This window comes from Calonectris borealis, chromosome 1 (assembly GCF_964195595.1).
Source record: "Calonectris borealis chromosome 1, bCalBor7.hap1.2, whole genome shotgun sequence".
Classification (NCBI taxonomy): domain Eukaryota; kingdom Metazoa; phylum Chordata; class Aves; order Procellariiformes; family Procellariidae; genus Calonectris; species Calonectris borealis.
In genome coordinates this window covers 10,394,580-10,414,176 of record NC_134312.1, presented here as the reverse complement: position 1 = coordinate 10,414,176, position 19,597 = coordinate 10,394,580, and the positions used below count along the sequence as shown (strand labels likewise).

The window sequence follows — 19,597 nt, the reverse complement described above, 5'->3', positions numbered from 1 at the left end:
TTTATAGCTCAACATGTCTGCAAAGTGTCATTGGTCAAATGTATATCAGCCCCAAATACACCTTGTGCTACTTAGTTAAATTTTACTTAAATTGAAGTTCAATATATATTTAATAAAAAATATGAACAATATCTAAAAAATGTTCCTTTCAGCCAGCTGCATATTATGAACTGCATTTAACTGCGTATAACTGCATATTATAAACCAGGATTTACCCTTCAAAGAAAAAGTCTGAGTTTTACTAGTTTTTTAAGAAAGGTGTTTTGGTTCCTGTTTAGAAATGGAATAGTATAATTATATTTTTAAGACTGTTTCGTTTGTTACTCTCCTTTCTATGACAGTCAGTCAGTGAGACAGAGGCAAGAGAGCTGAGGTGGGAGAAATGGGGAGACAGTAATCAGAAGTCATAGGATCAGGAGACTCTGACCAAAGAGAGAGCAGAGACTGAACTGCAATTTTCAGAGGAAGGATCTTGTCCCTTCACTTCCTGCAGTTGCACAATGTCCTTATCGGTCAAAGAAAGCAAGATTACAATTTGCCCACTCAATCACATACCATGTGTTATTTTTAACCTACCATACACATGGCACCTGTCTTTTTTAATCCTGATGGTCAGCTTTTCAGATAACGGAAACTAATATAGCTACTTATTAGCGTAGCAAACATATTTCCTGTTGGTCTACGCAAACAGAAAAATGGTAATTTTCCCATGACTTCAGTGTGGGTAAAATTTTAGAACTTCAGTTTAACAAGGGAGAATAATAAACAAAAAGCAGGGAAGGAAGGACAGTGATACATAACAGGAGGATCATGGGCCACACATTCTTATATATGAGTCTTGTTTCTCATTTTTTGTTTGTTTGGTTTCTATTTTTATTAGCCTGTTGCTTATGCTTTCTTAAATAATGTTCCTAAATATACAGACATTGCTTCCTTTAAACTGTACCAGGAAGCCTGACAGGAGGTTCATGAGAGGAGCAAAGAAGACATGCAAAGTTGCCTTATTTTAAAATTGCGTATTATTTAGTTCCTCCTTAGAAGACAGCGTGTTTCTGCAATTCAAATAACTTCAAATGTAAGTGCTGTGCTGGGGTCTTAACTTCTAAGATGTTTCTGATTTTAACAGCAGTTGGAGGTGCACAGCATGGATTGGATCCTTGGAGATTGTTTCTGCTGATGTGGTTTTAGTTTGGTTTGTCAAAGGGATGCATCTTTACTCAGAAAAGCTTATTCAAAAATTTTTACTAAAGGAAATAAATTAATTGATTTATATGAGTACACTTTACAAAACTCTATATCTGCAATTAATATTTATTTGAGCCAAGTGCTTATTTTAAATCAGCTCCAGCCCCTGTTCTCTGTTTTCCTGTTTTTTTGACCAATAGACCAATAAACAATACTGTAGGTATGGGACAAGTGTGAATTGTAGCTGCTTTAAATCATTAGGGACAAAACTATCAGTTAAATGTGGAGTACAACAATTAAAGTGATGTAAGAGACAGAATAAACCAATTTGGTTAGGAGAGCTTAAGATGAAATTTGTGAGAAAAAGAATTAGGGGAAACACATTACTAATAAAATGATAAACTAAGTAATTCTGATGTGGAATAACTGAGAAAAAAGATAATTCAAAATTTAGCTTTAATTTTCTAGGATATAGGAGACTTTTTTCCAATTTATCCAAGTTCTTGCTGCATAAAACATTAAACACAATGCTTTCGTGTTTTCTTTTCTATACATATATATACACACATCAACTGACTATTTATAACGTAGCTTAAAGTTTTTGGCAAATATTCTGAAGTATCTAGAAATGGAAAGGAAAACTCTTGTGATTTTATCTATTTTGAAGCTTTATTTTTTTCTCATGGTCATAAGAAAGGTTGGTCTTTATGGTTCACTCTGTATTATTTTATAAATAATATCCAGAAAAATGAACCTGCTTCCAGTGTGGACTCATGTAATTGCAATCAGCTTGAAAATCCCACTCCTGGCTGTAGGGGAAGCAAGAATTCTCTTGGATGGTTCTTTAGCATCAGCTCCATGACAAGTGCTCAGCTTTACCAGGAGACATCACTAAATATGAGCCAACTAAGCAAGACCATTGTCCAGCATCTCTTCCTGACATTTGCCAGTAAAAGCCAATCTTACCTTTGGGCTACAGATGACCTCCATCTATTAAGTCCCACCTCACAAACTGTGTGACCAAGAATCCCTGGTCAGATTCCTAAAGCGGTCATCACATGTGCCTCTCTAGCAGCTTAGTGAAATCCTCCTCTGACGGCAGGGCAGCTCAGATAAACAGTGGGATCCCTTACCAGCTGTTTTACCTTGTAATTGAATAAATTATTTCTTCAGCATTACTAAGTATATGATAAGGGATAACTTTGAGTGTCTAATTTTCACTAAAGTCTGGACTTCCAAGGTCCAGATGTAGAAATGTAATTTATAACTTGTCCACAAATTCAATCTGATAACAGTTTAGAAATTCAGCCCTTCAAGAAGGCTTTTTTATGTCAGGAATTTCAAAATATATTAATAAACTACATACGCTTTTCAGACTGGCGGTGGGAGTGCCATGAAACAAGGATGCAAAGAAGCAGGATGTAAGCAGGATCAACCAGTCAGCATTTTGGCCTCCATGTAGCAACACATAGGTTGCATATAATCAGGATTAAGTTGAATGCCTAGGAAGGCTTATACACTAATTTAAAATGAGAGATTGGTACTTCTGCTGATCCTTTAACCCTGATCTAATATAACTGAGACAGAAAGGATCCAGATTTCTGAAAAATCCAGACAATTTCTCTTTTTGTATAGAAAATATGTTGATAAAATTGATTATATGCTGCACTTAATGATCTTCTCTGAAGTACTATTTCACTCAGCTATACGTGTCATTAAGGAGCTAACACACACTTGCTGGATATGATCAACACGAAGAAGCTGAATTTAACAAAAAATTACTATGGTATTCCATGTCCCATCAAACTAATATGTATTTTTTCATATGGTGTATAACCTCATTAAAAAAAAAAAACAGATTTATCTAAAACCCCCAAAATATTTAATATTTTTTGTAAGAATTGCTATATCTGCTTATCTAGTAATAAAATTCTAAGATGAAAATGACTTTGAGTTCTTTGCAGAATTCTCCAAAATATACTTTCGATCATTAGAGAGTTCCTCTAGTCACAAACTAAATTTTAGACCAGCATTACATTTCATCAGCGAAAATATCTCTTGTATGGTTTGTATAAGAAATCTGAGCACTTGAATTTAAATATTTATTTTTAACCATAGAAGCTTTTCTGGAATCCAAACCAAAAGACTCACTACTGTAAAACAAATTTCTTACCTCTGATGGATGTCCAGCTCTAATAAAAGTACAGAGTGGATCGAAAGCTCCTGTTCCACAAGCCAGAAGATGCGTTCTGTTGTATCGGTGAAGGACACGGATGTAATTTGCACATTCATCCTGGTTTACATAAAAAATAAACATAGGGAAATACTAACATTTTTTAAAAAGTTTTTTTTTTTTTAATATCTCAGGTGCCCTTAGGTGATATTCTGCATATTGAAACTTTCTATTCTGTTAAATATAACATCTTAGTTCTCCCACTTTATGCTAGTACCTCAGTGCCACCAAATTCATGGATGGACATTTTTGACAAGTTTAGAGCACTGATTTATCATGACTTATTTTAGGTGTTTAACCAGTTAGGAGTTATTAAGTTATAAAACACACTTTTGTGTTTCTTTGCAGAGATATTCTGCAAATCTAAATATTTGTTTTACTAAGTATTATTAGATGCATTAGAGATTACTCAGAATATGAGATGTGAATAGTCAGTAAATGGCTTCTCTCTCAAGTTAAATAAACTTTATCTCAAGAAAAATAACACTTTTTCCTTACATTTTTCTCCATAAGACCACTGCAGCATTAATTTATTGGGTAATTGATTGCTAATCAATATTTTTTTACATTATATAGCCTCATGCTTTATCTGTTGCCACTGTTCAAACCCTCCTTTGAAGAAGAAATTATTCATTTCCCCCAGGGCAATACTCTGGGACTCATTAGTGTATTTGCAGCTTCATAAATATTACAATTAAAAAACTTTCAAACATCCCTTTGAGATGTGGGATCATTATCCTTCCTGGGCTAAATTAGAAATGGAGATAGTGAGATAAAAGTATCCATTGATTTTGGGACTCCTGGGACTTGGTTTTACAGAGTATTTAACATTTTGCAATAATTTCTATGTTTGGAGCCAAATTTCTGTTAATTTCCATTCATTGTTCAACATTTCTGCAACTCAGACCCTGGGTTTTAAGACAGTCACACCAAGTTTAGGGAGACAATTATAATGAGATTAATCTTAGCTAACTTTAGCTATTCTAAAGTTTAAACATGTAATTTATGCTATTCTCCTAGGCTTTTTCAATAGTCAATGAAAAAAGCCAGACATCTCCAAAAGGCAATTAATTCTATACCAAAATGAATGTGTAAAACAGAGTGGAGGAATTTCCTTTTTGAAAATTTGCTGTCCTTCACTGATGACTACTCTAGTTTTCAGACTGCTATATTTATACGAGAACAATCCTGGGTCTTATTGAGCATCTTCAAGAACTTAATGTCACAGAGGATGAGTCTGCAGCAGGGCCATGGGCAGATTTCAGCTCTTGCAAATCCACATTGGGTTCAAAACTAAGAAACCATCTTTCTTCAAACCCTTGTGTCATGCAGTGTAAGTCTTCCAACTGCTCCAACAAATAAATAAGGATCATAAGGAAAAATTCTCCTTTGCTACCTGATTCTCCGTAACCATTCATCTTGAAGATATATCATGCTAGTTGAAAGAAGCAGGTAACCTACACAGGCAGGTAACCTGTTGTGTAATTAAATATTATGTATATGCAAAGGGCAAATCAAGCTCGCAATATTTAACTTTTGGAATTTTAACTAATTTATTACTTTTTTAAAAAGGAAACTAAAAATAAAAAAGGTCTTCCTTCATATGGCATCCGCATGGTCTCTCACCTAGACAAAATTTTTAGACCCACTGAAGAAAAACTGCTACTTGAATTGTCAGACAAATTCAGAGAAGAATGAGTTGCGATTAGTAGGATGTGATCCTCTATACATGGATTAGTGCCCAAAGACAGAGGTGCCCACTTTGCATGTGCATTTCACAAACATTTGCTAACTGGTGGTAGCAGAATGGTAATACATAGGGATTTTATGATGCTTTGTGGTTTTTAAATACATGCTTTACTGGGCACTGATGCTGTTCATCATTCTTCGTCCCCTCCAGGTATGACCTTCCTGACTTATCCCCTCTGTTCTCTGTCAGTGGTGGTCTGGTCTTTACTCCATGGTTTGCTTTTATATCCACATATGTCTGCGGTTCTTGATCTTTATCTCAAAAACACCATGGAGGAAGAGAGATCTAAGGATTTTTTTTAAATGGGCGAAAATTACACATTTTTTCTCCTGTGCACTTTCATAGAAATGCTTGAAATTTTCTGCAGAAAAAAACAGGATGAGGCAGATACCAAATATAGAAAAAAGTCATTCTAAATGGCTAGATTTATCATTTATAAACAAATGAAAAAAGGTGCTATTCTGGGAAGTGTCAGGCAACTAGGCATTGCTGCTGACCCCTCTAATAATATCCTGTACACGTAACAAGGAAGAGATGTATCAGCCAAGGGAACATTAAAATAAGTTTTATTCCTCCTATATTAATTAATTTAATGTTGTGGTTTTCTTTAGGAAGCTCCGCAGACATATTAATAGATCTGTGGAATTTTATTCATCTGAAACTTCTCAGTGTGAAGGAGTTAGTCATCACTACAGAATTTGATTTCTGTATCTGAATGATTTCCAATTCTGATAAAATAATTGAAAGGATCAAAAGCTCTCATACCACAGGCCAACAGGTGTGTTTCTTGGCACACTGGATGAGAGCAGAAGGATTTTTTCTTTGGCTTGATCCATATCAGAAAAGTGTGACCTGAGTTTAAGATGATGCACGTATTGTTAAAACAAGGCTTTTCTAACTGTCTTATTAAGTCTGTTACAAGCTCTCTGAAACTGTGTTTATGACTACAATACTTGCAGTTTTACTGCTACAAGATGAACTGATAACCTTTAAAGTAAGAACTTGCAAAAGTAGCCTGTTCAGTTATATAGAAAGAGGTAGCAGAGAACATGTGAAGTACCTCAACACTGAGATACTTATTACAACATTTTCAGTTATATTAAATATTAATTATACACCGAGTAACAGATCTTTTGCAAATGAAAATAAAGAAAGAAACAGCATAGAAATAAGCAAAAAGGTTTGAAAGAACACTGATGAGTAATTTTTTTCTGAGACTTTACAGTGTGAAAAATAACATTCAGAACTTAGAAATGGCAAAGGGTTGATTTTAAGACATAATGCCATTAAGCCAATATTGGTTTATGGCTACAAAAAATGAAGGTGAAAAGAAAAGTAATAAGAAATTTTTTTATTCTAATTTACTTTCCTTTCAGGTTGAACAAATTAGCTTACTGAATACTGAGCATGTTAATGAAAATTACTAAGGTTTCGCTGGAATTAATTAGTCTTACTCATTCACATAGTCCCACATATAATTAAGTCTCATGTGAGAATTAGAATATTGTTTGCTATTGTTTGATATTACAATATTTCCAGCTTTTACAATTTTAACATCTTTTTCTTAAAGACTCCAGTTCTGGAGTCTTAAAAATTCTGTGATTTTCTTTTAAAAAATAGACACACCTGACTTTCACAGTATAGAGAGATGTGGGAAACATATGAAGTTCTTTAAATGATCACATTCATTACAGTGCAAATTTAAAGACTTATAATAACAGAACGGATTGTAAAAGATTTTGAATTTTAGGGAATCTCATGAGTGTGAGGGGGATACCTTTACATTACATTGGAAAAACCGTACCTATTTCTGTATTTATTTAACCCAAAGAATATTGCCAAAGTATCAGAAAATAAATCCCATCATGTAGTGGTGAAGGAAAGTTTACAGAGCTTTAACTGTAATAACAGCCTATGCTGAGAGGTAGTATTAAATAAATTCCAAAGAATTTAGGTTTTGGATTCATTTAATATGACAACGAAGTTTGGATAATGTAGAAAACCACCATTTTCAGCCAAAGCCATCTGAAATTCTCAAGGGTACAAAAGCATCCAGAAAAATGCAATGAACTTTTAAGATACCTCAAAAAGGATCCGTTCTAGGCCAGGTGAGTGTAAGGAGTAAAGTATCATGTTGGGTTTTTTTATTATTATTATTTTCCAACCTGGTTCACCAATTCCCTTGATGTGGACAGTTCTCATGCTTGTACTTCAGCAGGAATCTTTATAACTTCCTAATCTTCACTGGGAATATGTTGTGGTTATCATCAAGGCTGCCTGTTTGCTGTGTTTGTGTGGGAAAACAGTGCATCCACCCTTCTATGTCCTACGTTCCTGTCACTGTTGCTGTAAAACTATCATCATTTTCAAATCCTTTGGTACAGTGTGAGCTCTCTCAGCTGTGGGATTTATTAGGTGTTGTACTTGCTGTGTGTTTATGAGGTGCAGATAATGAGCTTGGTGCACTGGAAAATTAGAGAGAGCTCCCATCCAGAAGAACTTTCATCCTGTGGTGCCAATGATATCAGCTGCTGTATGTCAGTGAGCTTTCAGGTCTTTCACCGGGAACTGATTACAGTCAAAGCACTGGATCACAAGAACAGAACAGTTTTGGGGCTCATTAAAACAGAGTATTTTTATTAATATACCATAGAACCTATAGGGCAAAGCAATTTAGAGTGTATTTTATAATTACTAATAATTTAACTGCTTTTTTGAAAATATTCTAGAGAATGTGAATTTTAAAGATAAATTAGAATGCAAAAAAGTTTGAACAGAAAACGTATCCTATGTATATGAAAAGAAAGGGAAACAGAAATGGGAAAGGAGAATTATTAAGGTACGCTTTTTGATATACCAGAAAAAGAATTAGGAGAAAGTTCAGATGATCAAAAGTGTTCATTGCCTGTTTATGAGCTGGTTTGAGAAGCAATTAAACTAATAATTCAGTGTGTTCACAGTAATCATACGTTTTTAAGCTGCAACACTTAGAATTATATCTGTGCTTTGATCTCTCTGAAGTTTAGGGATGCCTGAATCTTTGTTTTGGACCAGCCACTAGTATAATTAAAGTATATTTGATTTGTAATTAATGATACTTACAGCATCTCTTCCTTTAATTATGCATTCTTCTGCCTGCAGAGGTGTACTAGACCAATGGATCTGAGGAAAAAGAAAAACAAACATAGAAAATCATTCAGTTGGCAGTCTGATCATGTCAATCCAGCTTTTCCACTACTTTTCATGTGAAAGACTCATAGAACAGAATTATAGAATCATAGAACAGCCCTGGTTGGAAGGGACCTTGAAAGATCATCTGGTCCAACCTTTCTTGAGAAAGGGAGCCTAGATGAGATTATCACATCTTTAAAACCTCCAGTGATGGAAACTCCACCACGTCCCTGGGGAGGTTGTTTCAGTGATTGATTGTTCTCACTGTAAAAAATTTTATTATCTCCTGGTGCAGCTTGTACCCACTGTCCCTTGTCTTCTCCATGTGGCTACTTGTGAAGAGAGAGCCTCTGTCCTCTTTAAGTACTGGAATACTGTGATGAGTTCCCCCTGAGCCTTCTCTTCCCCAGGGAGAAAAGACCTAACTCCTGCAGTCTTTCCTCCTAGGGCAGGTTCTTTAGCCCTTTGATCATCATTGTGGTCCTCCTTTGGACCCTCTCCAGTTTGTCTACATCCTTCTTGAATTGTGGGGACCAGAACTGGACACAGTACTCCAGGTGAAGCCTGACAAGCACTGAGTAGAGTGGGATGATGGTGTCTCTATCTCTGCTAGTAATGCCCCAGTGGATGCATCCTAGGATCCAATTTACCTTCCTTGCTGCAGCAGTGTGCTGCTGACTCATGTTCAGCTTGTTGTCCACCAGGACCCCCAGCTCCCTTTCAGCAAGGCTGCTCCCAGCCGCATAGATCCTAGTCTGTACTGGGCTCTTTGGTTACGTTTTCCTAGGTGCAGAACTTTGCACTTGTCTTTATACTTGACTCATCATACTGTATATGTAATTTTAATTGTATGTTATAAAGTTTAATCTTTCTGTTATCATCTGAACAGTTTTCAAATAAAATATGCCAGTTTTATTTTTAAATATCTATGTTTATGTATTTATAAATATCTATATGTTTATAAATATCTATCTATAAAAGTTTACAATAAGGTAAGAAATATTTTTGTTGAAATATAACAGTTTTGCACGAGGGTAACTCAGCAAACTTAGTGCTAGCCAACAGAATTTAAAAGAAGTTAATGTATTGAACATTCTACATAAATTCAGTAGAAACGTCTCTGCTAAATTGTCAGTGACTTTCAACATAGAATATTAATTTTGAACTACTGATTTCCTGCTTTAAGTGACACTTAGGAAAGAAAATGGTTTACAGTGAAGTTAATGAGGGTCAGCAATTAACCTCATGGGAGTAGGATCAGCTCTTCACAGTCAATTACTATAAGTGAAGCCAAATTACATAAGCGAGATTTTTTTCAGTTACCTACTGTATAAAATTTATGTTTCATTCCAGATGCATGATTTGCTTGGATGAAAACAATGTTAAACAGCGACTGAGCAGACTGGAATGATTACTTCATTTCTTAGAACTTTTAAAAGTAAAAACAAAAACATGTTCAATTCAGTGATATCAGGCTTGGCTGAAACCAAATAAGTATCAAAAAATGGATGTCATCATTAAGACATTTTTGTCAATAGTCCAATCACAAATTATTATTCTATCTGCAAAACATTTTAAAATTAAGTCCTTCTTCTGCTAGGCTTTTTTTCTTCCTTTTTTTTTGTAATTGAATTAACTTAGTTTTCTTGAATTAATTCTAACCCAAGAAAATGTGGGGATAAATTATAAGAAAAGTAAATTACAAGAAAAGTAGGGATAAATTATAAACCCTGGGGGCCTAGTGCTTAAAAGCAAGAGGTCAGCTATGTGTTATTCTTGTCAACTTCAGCAGCCTGTCATTGTTTAGGTTTCAGTGCCCGAATCAGACTACCTATGTTCAGATGCCATGTAAATACTGCAAGGAACATAAAATTAATCAGAACATTTGTTTTCAGTCACATGATCTTATAGTCATCTATGTATGATTAGAAGTAACTCTCATCTAGGCTCTGTATTGCTGCTGTGTAGTCTGGGGAGGTACCTGAACTCTGCTGAACTCCCATGAGGGCACTCATCCAGCTGCCCTGGTCAGATCATTCCTGGTTCATTCAGTGCAAAACTCAGGGTCCACAGTCATTTACTTTACTCACTGCTCAAGGATTGAATAGGCAACCAAAGCCTAGAAGTTAGGAGATATGAACTCTAGGATCTCCTGAGCCTAAAATCTTGAAGTCACAGCTTCCACTTCCCAAAGAAATGTTCTAACTAGTAGGCTAAAATGGGGGCTAGTAGGCTAAATGCCCATATCAGGTGTAGGTGGCTGTTAGGAACAGAGAAACCACAGAAGGAATAAAACATTTGACTCTGTAACCTAATATTAAATACACTCTGCGCAGGTGATTATTTTTTATTTTGATACTTAGTCCCAGTGCTATTGAAAATACTTTATATGCACATTTTCCACTTAAGGCATACTGAATTAAATACATACACAGAATTAAGAGAAAAAAGCCAAAGAGGTAACCCAATGCCCCCGCTTTGTCTGGAATGTTGAAAAGCAGCTTCAGTGTAAGCAACAAGAATTTAGTCCTTAGTATAGAATCATGGAATGAATCATAGAATCATGGAATGGTTTGGCTTGGAAGGGACCTTTAGAGATCATCTAGTCCAATGCCCTGCCATAGGCAGGGAAATCTTTCACTAGATCAGGTTGCTCAAAGTCCTGTCCAGCCTGACCTTGAACACTTCCAATGGTGGGGCAGCCAAAACTTCTCTGGGTAACCTGTCCCACTGTCCCACCAGCCTCTTCGTAAAAAATTTCTTCTTTATATTTAATCTAAATCTATTCTCTTTCAGTTTAAAACCTTTGTCTTTAGTCCTGTCACTGTAAGCCCTGGTAAAAAGTCTCTGCCTTTCTTATAAGCCCCCTTTACAAATTGAAAGGCCGCAATAAGGTCTCCCCAGAGCCTTCTCTTCTCAAGGCTGAACACCAACTCTCTCAGCCTTTCTTCATAGGAGAGGTGTTCCAGACCTCTGGTCATTTTCATGGCCCTCCTCTGACCTGGTCTAACAGGTCCATGTCTTTCTTGTGCTGAGGACCCCAGAGCTGGATGCAGTACTCCAGGTGGGGTCTCACGAGAGCAGAGTAGAGGGGCAGAATCACCTCCCTTGACCTGCTGGCCATGCTTCTTTTGATGCACCCAGGATACAATTATCTTTCTGGGCTGCAAGCGTACAATGCTGGCTCGTGTCTAATTTTTTATCACCAATATCCCCAAATCCATCTTTGCAGGACTGGTCTCAATCCATTCATCCCCCTGTCTGTACTGATGCTGGGAACTGCCCCAACCCAGGTGCGGGACCTTGCACTTGGCCTTGTTGAACTTCATGAGGTTTGCATGGGCCCACTCCTCAAGCTTGTCAAGGTCCCTCTGGATGGCATCCCTTCCCTCATGTGTATCAACTGCACCACTCAGCTTGGTGTCATCCACAAACTTGCTGGGAGTGCACTCAATCCCAATGTTGATGATGAAGATATTAATAGTATTTGTCCCAGTACAGACCTATAAGGGGCACAACTCATTACTGATTTCCACTTGGATGTTGAACCATTGACTGTATCTCTTTGGATGTGGCCATCCAGCCAATTCCTTATCCGTGTAATAGTCCATCCATGTTGCTTAGCCAGCAACTAAGCCCCACGCAGCCGCTCGCTCACCACCCATGCAGCAGGATGGGGAGAGAATCAGAAGATTAAAAATGAGAAAACTCCTGGGTTGAGATAAAGGCCGTTTAACAGGTAAAGCAAAAGCTGCGCATGCAAGCAAAGCAAACCAAAAAATTTTGGGCAGGCAGATGTTCAGCCATCTCCAGGAAAGCAGGGCTCCATCATGCGTAACGGTTACTTGGGAAGACAAACGCCATCACTCCGAACGTTCCCTGCTTCCTTCTTCTTCCCCCAGCTTTACATGTTGAGCATGATGCCATATGGTATGGAATACCCCATTGCCAGCTGGGGTCAGCCCTCCCAGCTGTGTCCCCTCCCAACTTCTTGTGCACCCCCAGCCTACTCGCTGGTGGGGTGGGGTGAGAAGCAGAAAAGGCCTTGACTCTGTGTAAGCCCTGCTCAGCAGTAACTAAAACATCCCTGTGTTATCAACACTGCTTTCAGCACAAATCCAAAACATAGTCCCATACTAGCTACTATGAGGAAAATTAACTCTATCCCAGCCAAAACCAGCACATTCCATCAAATCCATATCTCTCCAATTTAGAGGTAAGAATCATAGGCCTTACAGAAGTCTAGGTAGATGACATCTGTAGCTATTCCCTTGTCCACTGATGGAGTCATTTCATCATAGAAAGCCACTAGGTTATTCAGGCACGATTTGTCCTTAGTGAAGCCGTGTTGGCTGTCTCTAATCATCTCCCTGTCTTCCATATGTTTCGACGTATCTTCGGGGAGGATCTGTTCCATTATCTAATGAGAAGCAGGGGATGTGTGCACAAACCTCTTGCAGAGGAGATGAAGGGTTTTTCTTCCTGGTCGAGTTGCTCTAATCAAACAGCTAATGTGTAACCCTCTGTCCCTGTATCTAACATTGCTGCTAGGTATCTGCTTTCCAAAGTGACTCCTGCACAAATCCTTCTCCAAACGAAGCCCTGGTTCTGTGTTTGTTCAGCCATATGTGTATTTCCTATTGAGATACTTATAATGGCTTATCTTAGCAAAAGGTGCCTAACAGAAGGAGTAAGAAAGGCAGACATCTCTGTACATTTTCCACAGGTTGTGCAGAGGTGTAAGAATCTATCTTAGATGCTCATAACAAATTACCTACCTCTAAGGCAAGCCCATGTTAGTTGCCTGAAGTAGATGGCTCTGAATTATGACTTGAGTAACACATATGATCCTCCTGAAGAAGCTTTTTTATCCAGAAATTATTTTGTAAGACTCATAACTCTTACAAGGCTTATGAGTTTTAACATAAATGAGCATTAAGTTTTTAATCTCTTCAAGATTATTTTAGACTAGAGACTAAAAACATCTCAGCATATCAGATTTTGCTATCATATCAAATTCCAAAATTTGATTTTGCATGCATCTCGGGTTTAAGCACAGTAGACAAAAATGTGTATAGCGAAAAAAGTTCTGTAAAACGTAAAAAAAAAAAAAATTATTGTTTTTAATCTTGAAATCTTCATGAGGATTTCTTAGCTCAGTTAAAACAACTGAGAAGACCTGCTCGGTCTGTTGTGATGATTTGCAAAGAAATCTATAGTAAGTGGCTCAAGGTAGTAATATTTTACCAAGGTGTACTTACTGTTCTTAATAATATTTGTGTAATTATTGCTGTTTTACTTAACTAGCATAACATAAGATGTGTTTGCACTGCATGGAAATCCAGATATTAATCAGTTGTAATGGTAGCCTTTAACCTGCCACATATTATTTTTCCTGACCTTTATGCTTTAAAGTTATGACAACTACCAGCTTTAACTTTGAACTGATTCTTTGCCAGGATTACAATCTTTTGGCAAGCTGTCAATAACCAGTGTTGGGAAATTTTCCTGTGCATCTAGACTGGAATAACATCACACTAACACACATTTCACTGGGCTGTCTGCTTAACATAATTATTGGCTTGGACATAGTTTTTCAAAACTTTTCACCCCTGCAGGTTACTGTGAAGTAAATTTTTAAATTGCTTGTTTAGTGATGTTTTCTCATCTTGCACCGTGATGTTATCATCCTTGAGACCTGGATAATGTAATTTTAGCTGTATTTAAAAGACAGGAAAAGCTACTTTTAAATATACTCCTCATGGGAAAAAATGGAATTATAAGGCAGTACAGACAACAGCTACTGAGCGAATTCGGATAGGGGAAAACCTTCATTTGAGCTGGAATGTTAATTAGTGTCTCCAAACAGCTTCCCTATTCAGTCAATAGCCTCAAAAACCAGGATGGCATGTCTAATGAAAACTAATTTCAAGAAATTATATGAGCTTTATAGCACTTCAGGCCAAAATAGACTACTGTGTGAGCTAGTCTGAACTCTAGTATATGACAGAGCAATTAAGCAATTCAACTACCCCATCCCTGGTTTAAGTCAATAAATAGTGCTTAATTAACACATAACTTGTGTTTGGCTGAAGCGCAAATTCTGCAAAAATATCTGGTTATGACTGGATATTATATATATGTATGAACAAATACATAACCACCTTGCCTCTTGGAACGTAATTCCAATGTATAATTGAATGGACTGCTAAATTGTGTGCTTCTTATTTCAGTTTGAATATAGAATCATAGAATAATAGAATCATTAAGGTTGGAAAAGACCTCTAAGATCACCAAGTCCAACCATCAACCCAACACCACCATACCCACTACACCATGTCCCTAAGGGCCTCATCTATACGTCTTTTAAATACTTCCAGAGATGGGGACTCAACCACTTCCCTGGGCAGCCTGTTCCAAGGCCTGACCACTCTTTCAGTAAAGAAATTTCTCCTAATGTCCAATCTAAACCTCCCTTGGTGCAACTTGAGGCCATTTCCTCTTGTCCTATCACTAGTTACTTGGGAGAAGAGACCAACCCCCACCTCGCTACAACCTCCTTTCGGGTAGTTGTAGAGCGCAATGAGGTCTCCCCTCAGCCTCCTCTTCTCCAGACTAAACAACCCCAGTTCCCTCAGCCGCTCCTCATAAGACTTGTGCTCCAGGCCCTTCACCAGCTTTGTTGCCCTTCTCTGGACATGCTCCAGCACCTCCATGTCCTTCTTGTAGTGAGGGGCCCATTCCTATATGGTTTTCAAAGGAGAGACAAGCAAGCCCCACTCTTGCAGACTTACGTTCAGCCAGCTCTGGTGTGGAAACATAACTAGCTTCACTAGAGGCAGGATATATTATGAGGGCTCTATAGTTTATTACAGCAGAGATATCAGTCCTGATCTGGAGCTATCTCATACTAGATCAGAAACAGCACAGTGAAATCTGCCTGCACAAGCCTATTTACAGAAGTAGGAAGGCTTCTTTTCAGATCAAGACCTTCATAAGTCCTTTGAAGCAGAAGCTAGGAAGAAAGAGTATCTGTAAGAGTTTGTGAACAAATAGGAAGTGCAGTTTATTTTCACTCCAACAGGAGACGAAAAGTAGAACCAAAGGTCATCCTTCTCTATGAGCTGTTAGATCAGTTGTGGTGAACTATTGGCATTGATTCAAGTTTGCTGTCAACAAAGATCTGCTCTGACACCAATTACAATGAACCGAAACACTTTTAAAAATAAATTTGGCACCAGATATCAAAGAAAGTTCTCTATCAGTGTGTTAAATCATTACAAGCCTTGAAGACCTTGGATCAAATCCCAAATATGCATAAAGTTTGATTCCAAAGGTGGTGTCAAAGGGAATGAGATCTTAGGGAAAGCAAAGGTCACATGGAGGATGCCTCCAAAACCTTGGCTTTACACAAGGTTTCAAGTACTTGTATGGCTTTAATTCTCTGTAAATATTGATATCCACATTTCATAATCTCCCTCATTCCTGCTACTGTTCGTGTTAGGGCATTCTTCATACAGAAACCAAAGCACGTGAGTAACTTTGTTTCAAAAACTTATGGTAAGATATGTTAAATACTCTAAGCAAGAAAATTTCTGTGTGTATTATATGAAAGGAGAGATACAAAGGGTACAAAAAATGCAAAGGAGGCAAAAGAAATATAATTTGACCAATGGAGAAGTGAGACTGTCCAAGATGTCCAAGATGACATGGAAAGTGTCTGCCACAGTTGAGAGCTCAACCCAAATCTCTGGATTTTCTAACCAATGCAAGAATGACAGTAGTAGTTTTCTTCCTGTTTTGTATGTATCTTTTCTTTACTGAATATGAAAAGTGGTCAAGAAAATATATGCTTAACATAACATTGGTAGATATATACACAAACAGCTAATAGCTTATGTGAAAAAGCTACAATCTACCCTTCAGAGTGCTGCTTTGTATTTGAAAGCTGAAGAGAATTGAACCTTAAGGAGAAATGTAGTCTATTAAATGCAGATTTATAGGATGCATACCTCATACGCATCACAAATTAAGTTTTCTGGAAATGCTGGATTACTTTGGCAGTCAATAGGTCTCAATGCAAAAGCATTTTATGTCCACTAAGCATTTTGTTGTTTTTATTTGGGGGTCTTCTAATATGCTTGCTAGAACGGGACCATTTTACAGCAGAAGGGATACATCTCTAATTAGGAATGGGTTTTACTTTGGATTTTAGAGAGCATATTCATATTCCAAATTGTGGAAAAAGGGATGGCAATGAATTAAAACAGATAAACTGTTTTCGAGGACATAGAAGATGAAAAAGATCTATGTGAATCTGCCCCAAAGCTACCAACTTTATGAAACATCTCTTTCGCAGCTAGTGACTCATCCTGGTTACCAGACAGAGAATAAAACCCAGGAACTTGCCCCCACTCTTATACTTTCACTTGGTTATAACTGGTGTTTTAGATTAATTAAGCTAAAGTCTTCAGTCTGAAAGAAAAGGTCAAAGGCTAACCACCACAGAGTTAAAGGCAGATTAATGAAGAACTTTGGTAATAATAAATCAACCAGTCTCTCAGTTCCAGGAACTTTCCCCAATGTATTTCCATAATTAAGCTCTCGTATAACAGAAATGTCTCATTCCACACTTTTTCTGATAGTGCTATGGGACAATCAAGTTTTCCCTAGCTATCGCTGAATGAGATCTGCACTGAGTGAACACTGGGAAAAGAGAAAAGGATCATGACATTTGTATTCAAGGCAGCTAAGTCCCAGTGAGGTCATGTTTCTAAACATGCTAGGTCAAGCTCCATTTATTCCAGTTTCTCATCTTTTGCATATAATAAAAGCAGGCAAGCAGGCAAGAAGAGCTTCCATTAATTTGTCATACTCTGCACACAAGTCTCAAGATAGAGAGTATGGTTTCAGAATAAATGGCTGATCTTCCATCTAAAAACAACAAGAAGGAGAGCAAAGAACTTCAAGAGTGTGTCCAGATGGGACAATGGTGGTTGGACAGAAGCATAAAATGCTCTATCCTGTCATCTTTCCTCATGCAGAATTACTGCCAAAGGGGAAGAAGAGAGGGGAAAAAGAGCTTATTTTATAGAAAAAACAGCTTCCTAGATGTTTTCATATCCATGAGTTCTAATATCTTGTCACAGGATATTAATAATATTTATCAAATGGAAAAGGAGATAACTCATATCTCACTGTGGAGGAGCAAAGCTCAGTAAGTAACGTTGCTCTCTGAGGAGTTTAAAAAAAAAAAAAAATTTTAATGTAGATAAATTCTCAAATGATCTCCCTGAGTATATCCATTTTGCCATATCTAGAATTGCCTTTCCCAAACTGTTTATAAAAAGGATAAAGCATATTATATCTGTTCACAGTAGAGAAACATGCTAATTACACTTGGAGATAAGCAAGGTTGCTTATGGTAAAGTTGAGTGTTGGCATGAGGATACTGATGTTCACTTACAACAAGGAGGCAGAAAGAAAAGTATTTGAAACAACAATGGTCAGTGCAGTATAAAAATCAACAAAATCATACTTCTCCAGAGGAGCTTTATTTACTCACTTTTTCATTCATTTACTAATTTGAGAATGAATGAAAATGTATCAAAATACCTTGGGGAAATTTCAAAAAGTAGATAAGGAAAACACTGAAATATTCCAAGACATAGTTTATCCACAGACAAGATGGCTGAGCCAGGAGCAATGCTCCTCTAGCTTCCATTGCCACCACATGCTTCCAATCCTAGGTGCCAAAGGCAGAAGTGGGTAAGGAAGCCAAGACTCATATCAGCTCAAACTCCGGCCTCTCCACTTCAATTGCCAGTTTGCTAGTCAGCTGTGGTTTCTATGATGTACCGATCCCTCTGGTAGGATTATGACTTAAACCACCTTTCTCCCACAGACCACTGAGTAGACTTCAAATGCCACTTTCAGAAACTACTTAATAGCACTTCTGGCTCAAAGCCAATGCAAAATCCAGTTTCTAAAGAAGACTAAAAATTAGCTGCATGGCTTATATTGCTAATGAATACCTCTTATAGTTTATGTGCTAATATTTTTCTTTTTTTTTTTTTTTTTACATTTTCTCTGTTGCTATGGAAAAGTCCCCCACAAATACCAGGGAGAAATTATATGTTGATAATATAGCAGAGATACAGAAATCAGATATGCACAAAGTGTGAGATGCTCTAAGCATCTGTAAACATGCTGAAAAACAGTGAGAAATGGATATATGACCCCCAGATCTCCTCACCTATAGTGACCCTTATGGGTTATTACTGGGGAAAAAATGGTAATTAGTGTATTTTTCTTAAATATAAACATGACCTTAAAGTTCATGCACAAAACATCTACAAAAACTCCATTATCTCATTTCCAGTCCTGCAAACTCTGATATTCTGTGCTACACATTATGACTCAAAGTGACTAATATGCATAGCTTTTTACTGCACCTCTCGGTAGTTGTCGCTGACTCGATCCAAACTGAGGGAATACAAGAGGTCTCTTCCTCCCACGAACAGTCGCTCTTGATACTCATCCAGCAGCATTATATGAAGACCAAGATATCCAAACGGGCTATGAAAGACTGACGTCCTGTTTAAATCCCAGAGCTCTGAAATACAATCAGAGTGTGTGTGATAAATACCAAACAACTTAGCTTTCATGGCGTCATTTTCATGTCCTCCTAGGGAACTAGACAAGAAGTTGTGGGACATTAAAATGCTAATAGTATAATCTTTGAGTAAGAAAGAGATACAAAACACCTGGGAACAATTTTCCATATGAGCCACCTCTCCAGGAGGTTTGTGTATGAATCTTTACATCATAATCTTTGTGCTCAATGTATGATGAGATGGGGAAGAGGGAAAATAAGTTTTCTTCTTAACATTTTCTGAAAAGGAAAAAACACTACCTAGGACATGAACCGCAAACGAGAAAAAGTTAATGAACTGATGGAAACTGAAAAAAATTACTGGAAATTATCTCCTTGTCTTTCCCTTAGGCATGTCAAACTGCAGGTTTTTACTATACACACAACGTTGTTCTGGTTTTGTTTTTTGGGGGAATGGGGTTGCTTGTTTTAAGCCCAGCACTGTCTCCACTCAGTTCGCTGAAAATATTGCCACTAAATTCAGTGAGAACTGTATGAAATCTGAAAAATGCATATTCATAATTTTCCAAAAGATTACTGATTTTGTCAAGAAATACACTGGCCAGTTAAAGGGAGCTGAGGCTTAGCTGCACGTGATCCAGGC

At 37.2% G+C, this 19,597-nt stretch overlaps 1 protein-coding gene across 1 annotated transcript in view; it reads right to left on the bottom strand.

Annotated features, from left to right (window-relative positions):
• Positions 1-18,904, bottom strand: part of SEMA3E (semaphorin 3E) — a 70,886-nt gene extending 51,982 nt beyond the window's left edge. Inside the window, 3 exon segments of the mRNA XM_075144393.1 lie at positions 3,359-3,478; positions 8,271-8,330; positions 18,794-18,904. Coding sequence (XP_075000494.1) covers positions 3,359-3,478; positions 8,271-8,330; positions 18,794-18,889 — 276 coding nt within the window. The 5' untranslated portion in view covers positions 18,890-18,904.
• Positions 18,905-19,597: the final 693 nt, after the last annotated feature.